General features: G+C 40.4%; 2 protein-coding genes across 2 annotated transcripts; both read right to left on the bottom strand.

Moving 5' to 3' along the window:
* Positions 1-129: 129 nt before the first annotated feature.
* On the bottom strand, positions 130-4,440 carry nsun5 (NOP2/Sun RNA methyltransferase 5). Its single transcript, XM_059333379.1, has 4 exons — positions 3,365-4,440; positions 1,862-2,072; positions 1,505-1,669; positions 130-610 (listed from the first exon to the last, which is right to left on the bottom strand). The coding sequence occupies exons 1-4, from the start codon at positions 4,287-4,289 to the stop codon at positions 421-423; spliced, it is 1,491 nt and encodes a 496-aa protein (XP_059189362.1). The 5' UTR covers positions 4,290-4,440; the 3' UTR covers positions 130-420.
* A 2,437-nt stretch (positions 4,441-6,877) lies between these two features.
* Positions 6,878-15,692, bottom strand: mybl2a (v-myb avian myeloblastosis viral oncogene homolog-like 2a). Its single transcript, XM_059334124.1, has 12 exons — positions 15,442-15,692; positions 13,892-13,994; positions 13,692-13,763; positions 13,437-13,529; positions 13,117-13,337; positions 12,290-12,410; positions 11,316-11,369; positions 10,862-11,085; positions 9,930-10,632; positions 9,259-9,501; positions 8,641-8,841; positions 6,878-8,402 (listed from the first exon to the last, which is right to left on the bottom strand). The coding sequence occupies exons 1-12, from the start codon at positions 15,450-15,452 to the stop codon at positions 7,800-7,802; spliced, it is 2,649 nt and encodes an 882-aa protein (XP_059190107.1). The 5' UTR covers positions 15,453-15,692; the 3' UTR covers positions 6,878-7,799.
* Between the last annotated feature and the right edge of the window lie 417 nt (positions 15,693-16,109).

Below are 16,109 nucleotides of genomic sequence, written 5' to 3'. Positions count from 1 at the left end.
AGACACCTTCAGAATAAAGTGTTACCATATCTCACTTAAGTCACAAAGGCATCTTCAAAAAAAATTGCCTAAGTCATTTATTTCTCTTTAGTTATATAATTTACACACAGTGTTATTACTATGCCAATAGCCATCCTTTATTACATTCTTTTTGAGTGAATTGATCAATAAATGTCATATGTTACACTTTTGGTGAAGTTTTTTGTGTTTCCTGCAAAACTTGAAAAATGACTTAGGCGATTGTTTTAAAAGGGTGACGAAATGTTTCTGAAAAAACTATTTGCAGAGCTTTACAGCAATAATAAAACACGAGATGTGATACAGTAAAAAATATTCTTTACTTTTCTGTGACATTCCCTCTACATAGAGCACTCCTCCCTCCACACAACATGCTGTAGCAGTCCCATTTTTAATTTCTCATCACTCCACTGTTGCTGCCTTCTTTTTCTTCTTCCTTTTCCTCTTCCTCTTCCTCTTGCCGGGTGTCCCTTCAGTCTGTCCCGCTGCAGGTGTTGGTGTGTCCTCCGTCTCTGAAGCTTCAGACTCTTCTTCTGAAGCTGCAGGTCTCTTCTCGCAGGTGGACGGGCTGAGAGGCGTCACCTCCGGCTCCCTGTGACAGAGCAGACAGCTATAGTCAACATCCTCCAGTTTAACTGATTAAAAAAAGGCTTAATTGGAGAAAATATTACTTAACGGTATATTTTACATTATAACAATAGGATTTAATAAAATAGGATTTTAAGGCATACTTAAATAGTATTGGATAATGTAGATAATTTTTTAATCGATCTGTGTATTTTTTAATTTTATCCCTGACTGCATGTCAGTACTCACTGAACTGAAACACGGCCGAGCGTTCAGTTCTGCGGCCGTAGGTCAATAAGCCAATGAGCTGAGAATTAAGTTGGAAAAAGCTACAGTTTGCAAACTGAAAGCTGCAATAATAATTATAAAACACAGAGAAATACAAGTGTTAATTTGAGCAAAACTGTATCAAACCTTGCTAGCATGAATTACTGAGTTTAATTTGATACAAAATGTATTTAAACACAAAACACACTTAAAACATAAAACATTGAAGTCCTTGACGTTATTTTTACAGTATCTCAGTTGATTTAGTTTTACAATTGACAGGAAGTCTCTTTTCGTCCTTTCAAAATAAAAGTGTCCGTTAGCAAAACAGGCTATGCATAGTACTGTATATATAACTTTTATTTTGCCCATGTATGCATGCAGCAATTAATCGATTAGTCGATCGTTAACTTTATAAATAATCGAGTAGGCAGGTTTCTTCCAAACTCCCATCCCTAATATCTACTTAAAAACAACCAAGATCTAAGAAAACATATCCTTAAAATGTGGCTTAAAACTGTATAAACTATTTATGACAGCTTCTGACGCTGACACATGCACAAAGGAGATATGTCTTGATGTTTTTAGGCATTTTAATTTGCAAACGTACTTATTATACCTCTAAAACTTTAGACAACACCCAAGTTTTTACCTTATTTGAACCACTGGCTCCTGTTTTTTAATCCCAGCTCCCTTGTGCTTCTCCAGCAGAGCCACAAAGAAGCCGTGTGTGCGGGTCTTGGCGGTGCTGGCACGCAGACACTGAGTGAGCGGCTCCAAGCCCCGTTCAGGCCACTGAGGCAGCAGAGAAACCAAGCTGGAGGAGAAAACAATTGCATTCAGGGAGCAGTTTCATCAAAATAAACTCCTGAAGTCAGGAACTGAGAGCTGGTTCCCCATCATAAAAATTGCAGTGTCACTCAGGATTAAATAAGTACCATAAAAAGCATGTGCTCAAATATTTGCACGTATCTCTAGGTTTGTTTTAGTGACAGTGGACCGTTGATACCTGAAGTCGGGGTTCTGCTGCAGACAGGCTGTTACCACGTCCTCGTTCTCCTGACTGTGGATGGAGCAGGTGGAGTAGACCAGGCGCTTCAGGCGAGGGAACTTGAGGCCGTGGTTCAGGCAGCGCAGCTGGAAGGAGGCCAAGGAGGCCAGACGAGCCTGAACCTTCTCCTGGTCATCAGAAGACGCATCGTCCCGGAGACACAACATACCTGGACCCCAAACACAGATTACAGATTATATGATATTTAAATTCCAATTTGTTTGTATACAGGAACACTAGTATTCTGGTTTCTGATCTGATTTTCTTGAATGTGAGAAATACTGATATGCTAGCAGGGATATTAAGAAAGAATCTGCTTCTTTAATTAATTAAGTGACAAGTTTGCACAACAAGCACAAACCCGTACAGTTGTCTCATTCTGAAACAGTTGGGTTGCACACATTTGTATAGCATTTTTACATAGGTAATTTGTCTAATCAATTTTTATGTTCCTTGCCTTTTGCAGTTGTTTGCTTTAATTGCATTTTATTTCAATGCTGATTCATCAATGTGTGAACAGAACTTTACTACTTCAGCCCATGTATCTACTTTACCTATAGTTAGGTGCTCTTGTCTGATAGTTTCCAACCTCAGGACCCTCTAAAGGGACACAAGAGGTATCAGAGGGGTCATGGGATGAAAAGTTCTGATACACAAATCTGTTTGCAGTTTTAGACTTAATGTTTTCTTTTCAATGTGACACTGGATATTTTTGCCTCTATGGGCCTCAAACAGTTATTTAAATTAAACCATATGGAAGGGTGTAGAGAGGAAATGTTTGCTAACAACTCAGACCTCTGAAATTTGACAACAGGCTAGACTAGACACATTTATTTTTTTTTAAACTATAATTTTACTTTAGCATAACTTATGTGACTATGAAACTATAGTCACATGTTCCATAAGATCAGTGGGATGTCAGGATGTGCTCTGTTCTGTTATATTACATTTGAAAATTATAAGAAGACAGATTACCAAAGTGTTTTTCTTCACTGTAGCTCTGTCCTTCTTTCACAGACAGGCACAAGACAGGGCAGTGTGTTCTCACAATATGTGATCTTGTTTAGATACGCGCCTGTTAAAACAACACACGCACACACACACATTGTCTATCATAACCTTCGAAGAGACTTCAACAGCTGTTGGCCTGTCCATGTCATAGGTAACTGGCCAATAGGATTTGGTTTGCGTGTAAATCCAACTTCTGTAGAAGAATGAAAATGTGAATTGTGACTAAGATCGTGGCTCATTCTGACTGGGATCCTGTGAGAGCTGTGTCAGTCTGAGTCCAGCGCTGTAACCTCATAAAAGGCCTGCATTGAGACCAGATTTTTTTCTCTGGGATCCAATTTTACGAACCTGAGAGACCTTTACAATTTGATTAATTGGCTGGTAAACAAACCGGGCCTCCAAGACACCAGGCAGCTAATCAAAAACCACAGGAATATCTGGTCACTCTACCTGATCCGCTGCAGGATGGATCCAGCAGGATATACTCGACATCTTTATACTGCGGGCTGTCAGGGTCCACCTTCAGGAAGTCCTGGTTGGCCAGCTGCTGACAGGTGATCCCAGCTCGGAGCAGGAGAGTGGACATGGTGGCCAGACGCTTGGCATCCAAATCAAAGGCAAACAGCTTGCCCTTGTTCTTCATGATGGCTGCCAGGTGGCTGGATTTGTTCCCGGGGGCGGCGCAGGCATCGATGACATGGCTGCCAGGTGGAGGTTTGAGGAGGAAGGCGGGCAGGCAGCTGGCTTTGTCCTGCAAAATGATGTGGCCAGCCTTGTACAGGAAGTGGTCATGGAAGTCCGTTTTAGGAGAGAAGACCAGCAGCTCTGGAAGATGCATGTCCATCACAAAGTCTTTCTCCTTCAGGGTTAAGTCATCCAGCCTGGCAGCCTGTCCCACGTAGGTGAAGCCGTCCCTCTTCAGGTAGTCTACAGTGTCCTCCACGGTGGTCTTCACGGTGTTCACACGCACATACCGGGGCAGCCGGACCCCACCGAGCTGCTGCACGCTGACCGGGAGCAGGTCCTCATTCTTGCTGACCTTCTGCTTCACCTTCATGCGGGCTAGCGCCGCCTGCAGCCTGGAGCGATGCTTCATCATCATGGCTTTCCAGGAGCCGCCGCACTTCAGCCCCTGGCCCATCAGCAGGTCGTACACCAGCACTTTGGCCAGGTGTATCCTCAGCTTAGTCTGTTTGAGCAGCTTGGTGGACTCGATGATCTCCTCCAGGATGGACGAAAACTTCTGGGTCTCACAAACCAGAGCGAACAGCTGCTTGATGTTGGCAAATTTGCTGTCGTAAACCAGAGTTTTCAAAGCGCCCTGCTTCATCTCGGCCTTCTCCAGGATCTCAGCGGCTTTCATGTACAGAGCCATGTCGAAAACTAACTTCTAGCTAGCTAAGCTACCTCGCTAGATTACCGGCTACTTTGTGGTGTTTTACTTCTGACACATGCCTGACACATTCCGAGTCCTGCCAGAGCTTCGTCTTCTCTAAACGGGAACAAAAAGCAGCTTTGTTTTTCTTACTCACATTTTATAAAAGCAGCTCCATGATTGTTTTTCTACCATGCACATGGCTGAAGAGAGGTCGCGACTCCGGAAGCACTAGCTGAGCACTGTTTTCGTGTGACGTAGGCGATCTGTCCAGCCAATCACTGATGACGAGGGATAATGGTGAAATATTATCAAACTTCTTTATTGTTGTGTTCTTATTAGGGCCCGAGCAGGCAACGACCTGCGAGGTCCCCATTGTATTTCGAATGATTTTTTTTTCTTCTTAAAAAAAAATATTATTATAAAATTATAAATTATAAAATAAAACTTGTTTTGGCTGTAAAAAACGTAGATGAAGGTTAAAATGTATACATAGAAATAGTAAAAACATACATAAAAGCAACAATATATAAACCCCTGTGCAAAGCATAGCAGGGACAAAACTGTTTTTGTTTCTTTTTGTTCTGCACCTAGGGATTGTAAACCTACGCCCAGAGGGGAGGAGCTGAAACTCTGTGTGCAATGGATGGGAATTGTCATTTAAAATTGAACCAGTAATGCGCTGTAATTGTTTTGTGTACAAGGTCTCCACGTTGAGCTGTGGCTCACCAATCAGTCTGCTAGACCACTTTACTATTTGGTTGACTGAGTTTTTATTTTTCAATGAGAGGTTGCCGTCGGGGTGTGTGCGTTACAGGGGCCAGTCTACACCACCCCTATGAATTTCATTGCCTTAAGTGTTATAGTGTGGCCACGGTACCAAATATGAAATTAGACTGCCACCACAGTGCCACCTAGGGGCCGATCAACAAAACCTTAAAGGGTTATCCTCAGGAGGGCATTGACAATAATTGTACCAAGTTTTGTATAATAATGCACAAACTATCCCTTTAATCCTCATACAGTGTCTGAAGGAGGACTCTTAACTGATATGTATAAGTTAGAAGAGGCAGGTAGCAATGGTGGAAAGTAACTATGTACATTTACTCAAGTACTTGACTTAAAGTAAAACTTTGAGGTACTTTTATGCACATTTTATGTAACTTTATACTTCTACTCCACTACATTTTGAGACATATATTGTACATTTTATTCCTCTACATTTAGCTGACAGCTTTAGTTACTTTTCAGGTCAAGATTTAAAATGAAAAACATGATACATTTAAAATTATTACCCGTTTTTATAAATTAAACCACTTAAAAGTTTATTAGGTAGGCAAAATGAGCGGAGTGGAGTCATTTCACAGTGTGGTATTAGTACTTTTACTGAAGTAAAGTATCTGAACACTTCTTCCACCACTGTCTTTTTTGCTTCTTTACTTTTTTTTTTTTTTTTTTTTTACTTTTTTTACATTTATATTATTTTCTTTATTTTTTTTTTTTTAAATCTTGAAATTTTTATCATTATTTATTATTTTTTTTAATTAATTTATTTTTATTAAATTTTTCTGCGGTTCTACACATGCGCAGAAGCGGAAAAAGACGCTCATGCGCAGAAACGCAGGAAAAAATAATATAAAAAAATAAAATAAAATAAAATAAAATAAAATAAAATAATAAAATAAATGTAAAAAAAAGTCAAGAAGTATAAAATACAGTGGTCTAACTTATACATAGGGGTGGTATAGACTGGCCCCTGTAACACACACACCCCGACGGCAGCTTGCCCCGACACGCGTGTATTGCAAGGGCCCGTTCAGTACTGCTTGCAGTCCTAGTTCATTTTGTTTGGATTTTAATTATTTGACATTTTCGAGCTTCATGACTCTGCCATGACTTGCTGATGCAGTTATTTTTGGGCTGTTTTAATCTTGGCATCATGTCTCATTATCCAATGGTATGTTATGTATAAGATAATTCAAATAAATACATTGAAAATAAATAATTACATTAACAAGGGCATTTTAATGTCTTTTAACTATAATTGCGCATAAAGGAAATCTTATTTTTTTCAAAACTTAAATAACATTTGAAAAGGTTTGTAAATGGTAAAAATGGTAAATGGACTGCACATATAGCGCTTTTATTCAAAGCACTTTACACTACAGACTGCGCTCATTCACACACACACATTCATACTGGGGGCCGAGGCTACCAGGGCACACTGGTGGCACCTGCCACCATTGGAAATTCATTCACAGACCAATGAACGCAGCATCGGGAGCAATTTGGGGTTCAGTCTCTTACTCAAGGATACTTCGACATGTAGGCTGCCATGGTCAGGGATCGAACCACCAAACTTTGTTTGTATGTACATTACAGTGCAATACTCACAATTACCGGTCTGATTTCCAAAAGCAATGTTATTAAACCTAATCCTATCCGTGCTTGGGCTAAAATTCTCAAAACCGATAGCTATTGTTACATGTTGTAGTGACCGTTCCAAGCTGATTACAGTATTGGTTAGATTCTAACCCAGATATTGTTCTTAAAAACATTCACACCACGGACGTGAGAACTGCAGGCCACAGATACGGGAAACTGTAGAGAAAATAGCTTTATTAATTAATACAAGTTCATTCGGATTGGATATTTGAGCTGTCATTCAAAGTGAACTTTACTTTCTTTAAAAGCCGACCTGTATAATGATGTCAAAGTTCGATGCAGAATTACCTTTCCCATCAACCCCCATCATACATTATAATTCAGTTAAGAGCATAAACAGTCGATCATCAAGACTCTTGAGAAAAGAGAGAAAAACATTGTTGCAAGTTTTGAGCATTGCTGACCAATAACAAATAGTATTATAAACAAATTGTAAAATAAGAAAATAAAAGGCCACAAATATGGGATTTCTCATTTAATTGTGTACCAAAAAATGGTACAATAGCCATCTACCTGCGAAAGAGTACAGCAATAAATATCCATTTTCTGCATAAAGAGGAACACAGGCTGCTGTAGAAGTGTGATGTGTAGTACTTTATTGCTGATTTGATTGTAGCAACTTTCAAATTATTTCAACAGCATAAAGGAATGTGTGCCTCGCAGTGTCTTCTTAGGAGGAGCCAGTTAGCAAATTAGAAACCCTACACATGCTGCAACGACTCTGACCAAAGATGCTTTATTTTCTCTTTTGCCTGTGAGAAGTCAGCAGCAGCACAAGGTCTTCAAAGAATATGTGTCCTAAAGGCAACATCAGATTCTTACAGTGTTGAATTAGTCTTTATTTTACATATTTTCTGGAATGCAGTTCAGTTACTTTGTGTGAAGGGCAAAGGTGAGCTAGATTTTATTATTTCAATAGAGATATTCTGAGTAGATTAGCCCCTTTTTCAATATACTTTTAATATATTTTCCTGCTGTTGACTACTAAAGAAATTTAATTGAGGGATTGTGTTAATTCTCATCTGTGGAGGAAGACACAACCAGACCCAAAAGTCACTTAACCTATCAATGTTTGGCAACCCCACTGGGCTTTTTAACAGCCTTTACAGTCTTTAAAGAGTTTTTGTATAGAAGCAGTCTCTCTGTGGTGTGAGGTGGCAGCCGGTTCCTCTTGGCTTTTACAATACACGCTGCCATCGGACACAGCCGGTCGAAGCCCCCTGATGTGGCCGGTATTGCCAGCAGCTTCTTAGCTATGCCCTGGAGCAGGGGGAAGCGAGTCGCAGATTTCCAATACAGCACACTGGAGTTGCTTTCCCACAGTGGTTCCGAGAGGTACACATCAAGCTCCGTCATCTTCACTGTCTTTGCAGGCGGCTGGAGGAAATTAAAGATAGACTTGCGCTTGAGGTCCTTTCTGCTGACTCCGTCGCAGGTGTTGTCATCTGAGCTGGCCCCAGATTGCTCAATCACCATGTCGTCTGGGGTCTCCTCTTCACCATCCGGCTCCTTCAAGTCCTTGCCTGTTTGGTCTTTATCCGCTTCTACAGGGGAAGATGCTGAGGCCTCCATGCTTCCTATTGCAGCTTCCACAATGGATCGAGCCTCGTACTTCGAGGGGGGCGTTAAGAAATCTGTCTGGTGCTCCAGTTTGGCATCAGAAAATGGCTGAGGAAAAAAAGTAAGGATGAGCTTTCTGATTCTGAGTACAGATAGGTATTTTTTCTCTTATGTACTCAGAGATGTAATATAGAGCTCATTATAAACGTTGGGCTACAGGAATTATTAGACATTGATATAAAATGCCATATGAAGCAATTTTGCAACCCTCCTTGAAGTTTTCAGATCGTCAACTTTACAGATTCAAAATGGCAAAAACAGGAATGCTTTTGTCCTGATTCAATACCTGCAGTTTGATCCTTGGGTCCAGCACAGAAGCTAGTATCATGTCCTTCTGGTGAATCAGGGACTGGAAGTGAGTGTGGAGGCCTGTGCGCAGGGCCTTGTTGAAGTGGGTGTAGTTGGTGACAAGGCTCTCCAAGGTCTTATCAAGGCCGATGAGGGAAGGTGTAATAAAAGAGATGGTCACTCCATTCCCTTGCAGGACCTGTGTTAGAAGAGGCAAAAAGAAAGTAATCTCACCTAACCTTATACTACAGAACTGTATTTCCATGTACACAATATTTCAGAAACAAAATATTTCTCCTTGAGTCCAGTCTCAATCTACCAGTGACAAAAGTAAATATTAAATTATGGAAATATCGATGTATATGATTTAGAGTGATGACAATCTTTGTTTATTATTTGCCAAAATAATTTTCAGAAAAAAGTAACACAAGAAAACCAAGAAAAATTTGGAAAATTCCATTATAAAGAGGAGAGGCTTGGTGTCAAAAAGATGTTAGGGCTTTAAAAAAAAATCACTTATATTCACAATTAATATTACATATTAGAATGATCCATGTTCGAATTTTTGTTAAATGTTACACTCCAGCCCATCCATGAAATTAACTTTCTTCTTTACCTGCAGTGCCTCCTCAAAGGGCTCAAGCAGACCCATGATGTCAATCACTTGCTCCCTCTTGGCCATGATCAGAGGCGGGACGCTGGCTGTGTCATTGGCCTCTATGCGGGCCTGGGCTAGGAGAGTCATAATGGCGCTCCAGGTGGACTCCTGCACCATGCGGCGTAAAGATAGCATCATGGAGTTCCAGCGACAGTTACTGGAGGAAGGGCACAGGGACACGTTGCACTCCTTCAACAAGACCTGAACGATAAAATGAGTTTAAAAAAGGGTTAAAGCAATTTAGAAATGGAAATATCTGTGTTGTGTTTCCATTAACTAAAAAATGTTGTCAGAGCTCAATTGAACAAGTTATAAATCTCTAACTGTGATGTTAATTAGTTGCTCCATCTCAAATAGCATGACACTGTAGTTTAATTTGTGAACTCACATAACTCTACAGCTCTCAAACAAACCTTTCCAATCACAGCTGATGTCAGTGAACTAAACATTCTCACTAAACGTTGATGTTTCAGGACACTGAATTTTAAAGCTTTCATAATCAAGGCTAATAAATACATAAATAAAACGAAACACCCTGTTACTGCTGCCTCATCTCTAAAAACTTGACCGGGATTATCTAGCTCTACAAAAACAAAATACATTGCAAAATCGGTTTTAATTTTTCCTACCTCACTCCAGTAGGCGCTGCTTCTAAAAAAAGCCACCACATTGTGGACCTGCAAGAGCAAGTTTTCCACAACACGGGAGTTCTTCAGTGCTTCCTTAATCACAAGCTGCAATGTTTGGGCCACACAGATTGTCCTGGTCCCAATCTGCAGCTCTGAAAAAGGGGACTCTGTTTCAGACATCTGGTCCGACAGAAATGCCACCATCTCATCTCCATCTGGTTCTCCTCTGTTGGATGAGCACATGATCTTGTAGTCGCAGAACAAGTTGTTCCCAGCCAGGGCTGCTTTGGCCTGGTTGGTGATGACGTAGCCAATGCTGCGAGGAAAGATGCCGTAGCTCAGCAGCACACCTTCCAGCTCCCTGGCCACAGCGGTGCTGAGGTTTTTGTGGCTCAGGTGGCGGAAGGCCACAATGGGGCGGCGGATCTGCCAGGTGTCACTGACAAAGTGGAGCTGCACGACAACGACGGGCTCCTCCACTGGATGGGATTGATCTCCTGCCCAGAGATCAAAGGTGACATGAATGGCGTCCTCACCATCTTTGGTTTTGGCAAGGCAGGCTTTAAGGTCGCGGATGAGCTGAGGCTTGATGGTTCTCTCCACATCATCGTAGAGCTGGAGGCCCATGACACGCTGGGATAGCTTGCTGCATTCAGGGCTGATGGTACTTATGAATGACCTAAAGCCGGTGCCTTCCACAAAACTGTAGGGAACAAAGTGAAGATACATTGGCAATTTGGCATTGTGCATTTTTAAATGTGAATGAAGTGTGATTGTTGGATCTGGACTGGTTGTTAGAAGTCTATTTGATACACATATAGAAAAGACAACTATCCTTCTGCTGCCAATTTAAAGTCTGGTGAAACATAAGACATCATCCAGGGAAGGTAAAGTATTTATTTGACTTGGACATTAATAGCACCACAAGTCACCTGAGGGGCAGCATGTCTTCAGCGATCATCCTCAGTGCTGCATTGACAAATTTTTTCTGGTCGATTGCTGCAGCTGCTGATGCAGCGCCAGAGCTAGAGCTGGGGCTGGAACTCAAAGTGGGGGGCAAGGAGGGACTTATGGATGCTGAAGGCTGTGGAAGCAGAACAGCAGTCTTCTGCTTCACTTTGTGACACTCCTGCTTCTTTTCTTTCTCTGGCCTGATCTGCAGCAAAGCAACGAGTAAGAGAGTGAAACCAAGCTTGCTGGCTGGGAACATCATGGAAGAAAATATATAAAGATTTAGGACTTTTTCTATGACAGAATCAACAGCCAACTCTTGTAATTACTTAAAATGAAATGATTGATCTGCAAAATATGAGTGTTTCTCCTTCAGTTTAAGTTTAGAAACAAACGCAGCCGAATCATAAAAGAAAACCATCATAGCGAGCTTACCACTTTGGGAATTACTGGTTCAGTGTCCAATACAACATCACACTTGAAGTCCACCTGTAACAAAACATATACATAACAATACAATGTGAATGCAAACTAGTGTCTTTGCTGCAAAATATCATATTATATATATATATATATACACACACACAGTAGTGTTCAAAATGATAGCAGTCCAATGTGACTAACCAGATTAATCCAGGTTTTTAGTATATTTTTTATTGCTACATGGCAAACAAGGTAACAATAGGTGTGCCGTTTCTGAAGCAAAACCAAGAAATGTAAATGAATTGTGGAATGTTGTTAAAGAATCATGGAGTGGAATAACAGCTGAAAGGTGCCACAAGTTGGTTGACTCCATGCCACACAGATGTGAAGCAGTTATAAAAAACTGTGTTCATACAACTAAATATTAGTTTAGTGATTCACAGGATTGCTAAATCCTAGAAACCAAAAAGTTTGTACAAAATAGTTTTGAGTTTGTAAAGTCAACATCAGACACTGCTATTTTTTTTTAACACACCCCTTTCCACTAATTGCCCAATTGCACAGCCTTAAGAGCGTGCATATCATGAATGCTGGGTCTTGCTGGTTTTCTGAGAATCTACTGCACCTACTGGTACCTTGTTTGCCATGTAGCAATAAAAAATATACTAAAAACCTGGATTAATCTGGTTAGTCACATTGGACTGCTATTCTTTTGAATATATATATATATATATATATATATATATATATTCACAGTCTAACCAGTAATGCCTTAATGATACACTAGTATTGAATTTAATATGTTAGTATTGATTTCATAATATCCTGAAACCAGCATTATCTTTGAAACTGTAACCAACAAACATTTTGATAATTAATCAACTACCATAATCTAATTAATAAAATATTTTTTAATTTCTGCAAAATCTGAAAAAAAACTTTTTAAAGCCTGATACAGTATGTACAAATCTAATTAAGTACTGTACCTCTCCTTCCACAAACTGCTGAATATCAAGGGAAATGCTGTCAGTGTCGTCTTTGAGCAAGCCCAACTCTGCTTTACGTTTAATAGTGCAGTTGAAGTGATTTTTCACAGCATTGTCTGTCCTGCAATATGAGGTGAAAATACACATTTTAAAAAGGTGCACTTTGTGAATATTGGAAACATGCTCAAAACAATTGGGGACTGTATTTCACAGTGTGTAAGTAATGCATTATTTCCTAAATGCAAAGATCAAACTCCATAGATACTGATAGATAGTGAACTTTCCAAACAACCCGCTACCTACACCTGAACTGATATTCTGTGTTTAAGAGACTGTTGCAATGGATGGGTCCCTGGGGTGTCTTCCCAGAGCGAACTAACGGGCGTAGCCAAAACACTCGGCCGCTTTCAAAAGTACTCAGTGGAAACGCCTATATGCGGATGCGATGCCGGGTGTCAGGATGATGCAGCCTGTACCTGTTATGCAAAGTCAGGGATGTTTTCATGCAGCCTGGTCATTAATCCACAATTTCGCGTCTTACAGCTTGTCGATGAGAGAGTGGTCGAGAGATGCCGTACAGCAGGTTTATGTATGGTCGCTCTTAGCTAAGCCTAGATCCTGACTCACTTTTGCATCATCTCGAATCATCTCGCCTGTGACTCCTCTCTGCTGAGCTTTTCTCTATGCTCTGCTTTCTCTAAAGAAAGTTGCTAACTGCTGCACAGTGTTATCATTTTTACATTTTTTATACTAAAAATCTGGCTAAATATTACAAACTCTAGGTTTAAAGTAATTTTGGTTAAAACATCCACAGCTAACCGACCCACCTTCCAGGGAGCAGCCTGGCAATCTCGGCCCACCGGTTTCCCAGAAGGCAGTGGGCTTTGTAGATGATGAGGTCCTCTTCCTGGGTCCAGGAGGTCTTTCTGATCAGTGGGTCCAGGTGGTTGCTCCAGCGCTCACGACACTGTTTGCCCATCCGTCCCTTCAGGTGCCTGGCAACCATAGACCAGTGTTTGGTTCCGAACTTGCTCACCAGCTGAATTATCTGTCCACAGCAAATACATATTTAATACAGAGTACAAAGTGAAAGGGGACAATGCAAACAGCAAATGTCTGTATCGGATGTTCTGTGTAATTTTGCAACCTTTTCATCTTCTTCTTTGGACCAATATCCCTTGACTAAATCAGGATTTAGGTGCTTTTTCCAGCGGAGCATACACTGGTATTCTGTCCGCCCCTGCCAAAACAAAAAAACATTCAGAGTTTGATATTTAAAGTTTTTGTTCAACAACTTGACAGACAAAAAACTGCAAGCCACCTGGTTTAACTATTCAACAAAACTTCAAGCTGGTTCATTCATTCTCTCACTCAAGTGATTTTTCTTCCGCTGAGCACTTACCGGTAAAAAACTGGAAATGGTTTTCCAATCTTTTTGCCCAATGTTGCTGGTCAGGATTTTGAGATTTTCATCCTGCACACAAGAAGAAATCAGTTCAGATACAATATAGCATGTATAAAATGGTAGTGTGTTGCTCCAGATAATAAGCAGAATAATGTCTCAAGTATACATATCAGGGTCAGAGTCTTCTTTTCATTCACCTCTTCCTGAGTCCATTTGTTTCTACATTTGGTACCATCCTTCTTCTCTGCTGCATCCGAGTCAGTGTCAATGCCCATATTACTATCCCCCTCGTCTTCAATGCTGCAACCACACAGATAACCAATAATTAAATCATGCATTACTGGAATTAAACATATGAAGATTCCAAAGACTGAGAAGACACAGAAGATGATTAGATATCCCAGCATGTACACATTGATATAAACATATGACATGGTATATGGACTTTATAACCCTGCTATTAAGTTTAGATGCCATTTTAATTATTCAAACGAAATTCCATTCACTTTGCATCAGTGTATCGCAATCAATTTTCAATAAAAGGTTGCTCTCTCTCTCTCACTATGCCACTTCTTATATTGTATAAATGCTGCAACTTAGCCTCGAAATCTTTGGTAAAGACAGTTAATCAAAAGGAAGTGCACAAGTAATGGCATAAAAAACTAGTTGACACGTTAAAACTGGGAAAAACCAATAAAAACACACACATTTAACTGTGGTATTCTTTATCAGTGGAAAAACATTTGAGACTTTCAACAGTGTTGTCTGAAATAAATTGTAGCCAAGAGACAAGATTTTTCAGGACGGTTGGTCACCACAGCCCCAACTGTTTCATGGAAACTTGCATGTTTGACATAAAGAATACAATTAAGATATAACTATGTTTACATTTACCTAACTTAGAACGGTTGTTTACAACCTTTTGTATAGAATTTCCCCTCCTGCAAACTACTCAAAATGCATGAATGTGCTCCAGAGAGAAGCTTGATAAAGATCCACAGATAAATTCACCGAAGTTGGCTTTGTAGCCAATTAGTAGCCATTAGCTCGTGCAAACCAAATCTAATGATACTTCAACATAACTTGAAAGGGGGTCGTTAGGCTATGTTTATACATCTAAATTGTGTACTTTGCAACTATTAAGATACGATTATTGCGATTAATTATGCATAAAAAGTGTAAAACGAATTAATTTAGGATGCAACTTGGCTATAACTTCAAGCTAGCTTGGCTATCATGGGCACGCTTGAGAAAACGTTGACTGTTAGTTCAGAAAGTAGACCGCCTCCAGAGGCGCATGTGGGCAAATGCAACACATTCATCCGCAAATGAAGGCATTTGTCATCATTTCGATGTTGGCTAACTTAACTGTGATGCATGGCTCTGTGATAGAGAAAGTTGGCCGACATGACAGTTAGTGAGAACACAGAGAACACAAATGGCAAACTAAAGAACACAAATGGCATACTAAATTTCAGATTGTGCAACTGCTTCTGGAAAAGAGCCGGGTCCATCTTTTCCCAGCTCACTACCATGACACAACACAAAAACGGCTTTAAACGGACATGAGGGAAACCGCCGTCTCATTCACACTCTCACACACAAACATGCAATGCAACCACTCGTTTAACAGCTGCTACACTTGCTTTACATTTCAACTACCAAACCTGTAAGACATGTCCCACCGAGCGCACTGCACAAAACACACTCTGTTGAAATGGACAACGTTAATGTCTCCCACACTCACCCGCGCGACATCCTCTTCCTCCGTCTGTGGTCGCGGTGCAGACTGGAGCTCAACTGCTGCTGGAACAGTTTAAACAGCGACCAAAACAAACCGGGGGAATGAACGTTCGAACACCATACGCTATATAAAATGTGCGTCACTTATTAAAACACACAAATAGTTCAGTAACTCCTGACGATGTATCGTTAGCAATTTACCCGCGACTGAAAATGGGATGTGTTCAAGAATACCACGGCTACTCACACTACACACACACATACACACTCCCCGGAAACGACCCATGTGGTGGTGTGATGGTTTTAACGGACGCTAACGGCTAATAACCAGGACCAGATTAACACTTTGCTGTACCCTGGGCAACAATATTCAAGGGCCCCATCATCACGACCCCAGAATAACCATAATTTGGCAAAATACAGAATAAATTACAGTAATATACAGTTTTTATACTAGTAATAATAATACATTTTATTTGGAAGGCGCCTTTCTTGGCACTCGAGGACATTGTACAAAAAGAGAGAAAAAGATAGGGAAGGAAGTGTCATCAATTTTCACAAAAAAATAAGTAAGCAACCACTTTCAAAGCATCCAATATTTATTTAACAACACCTATTCCCAGTACAAATGTATTTAATTGATAGAGCCATCACAGAGGGAGAAAAGACACA

This window comes from Centropristis striata, chromosome 5 (genome assembly GCF_030273125.1).
Source record: "Centropristis striata isolate RG_2023a ecotype Rhode Island chromosome 5, C.striata_1.0, whole genome shotgun sequence".
NCBI classification, from domain to species: Eukaryota; Metazoa; Chordata; class Actinopteri; order Perciformes; family Serranidae; genus Centropristis; species Centropristis striata.
This window is presented reverse-complemented; position numbering and strand designations above follow the sequence as displayed.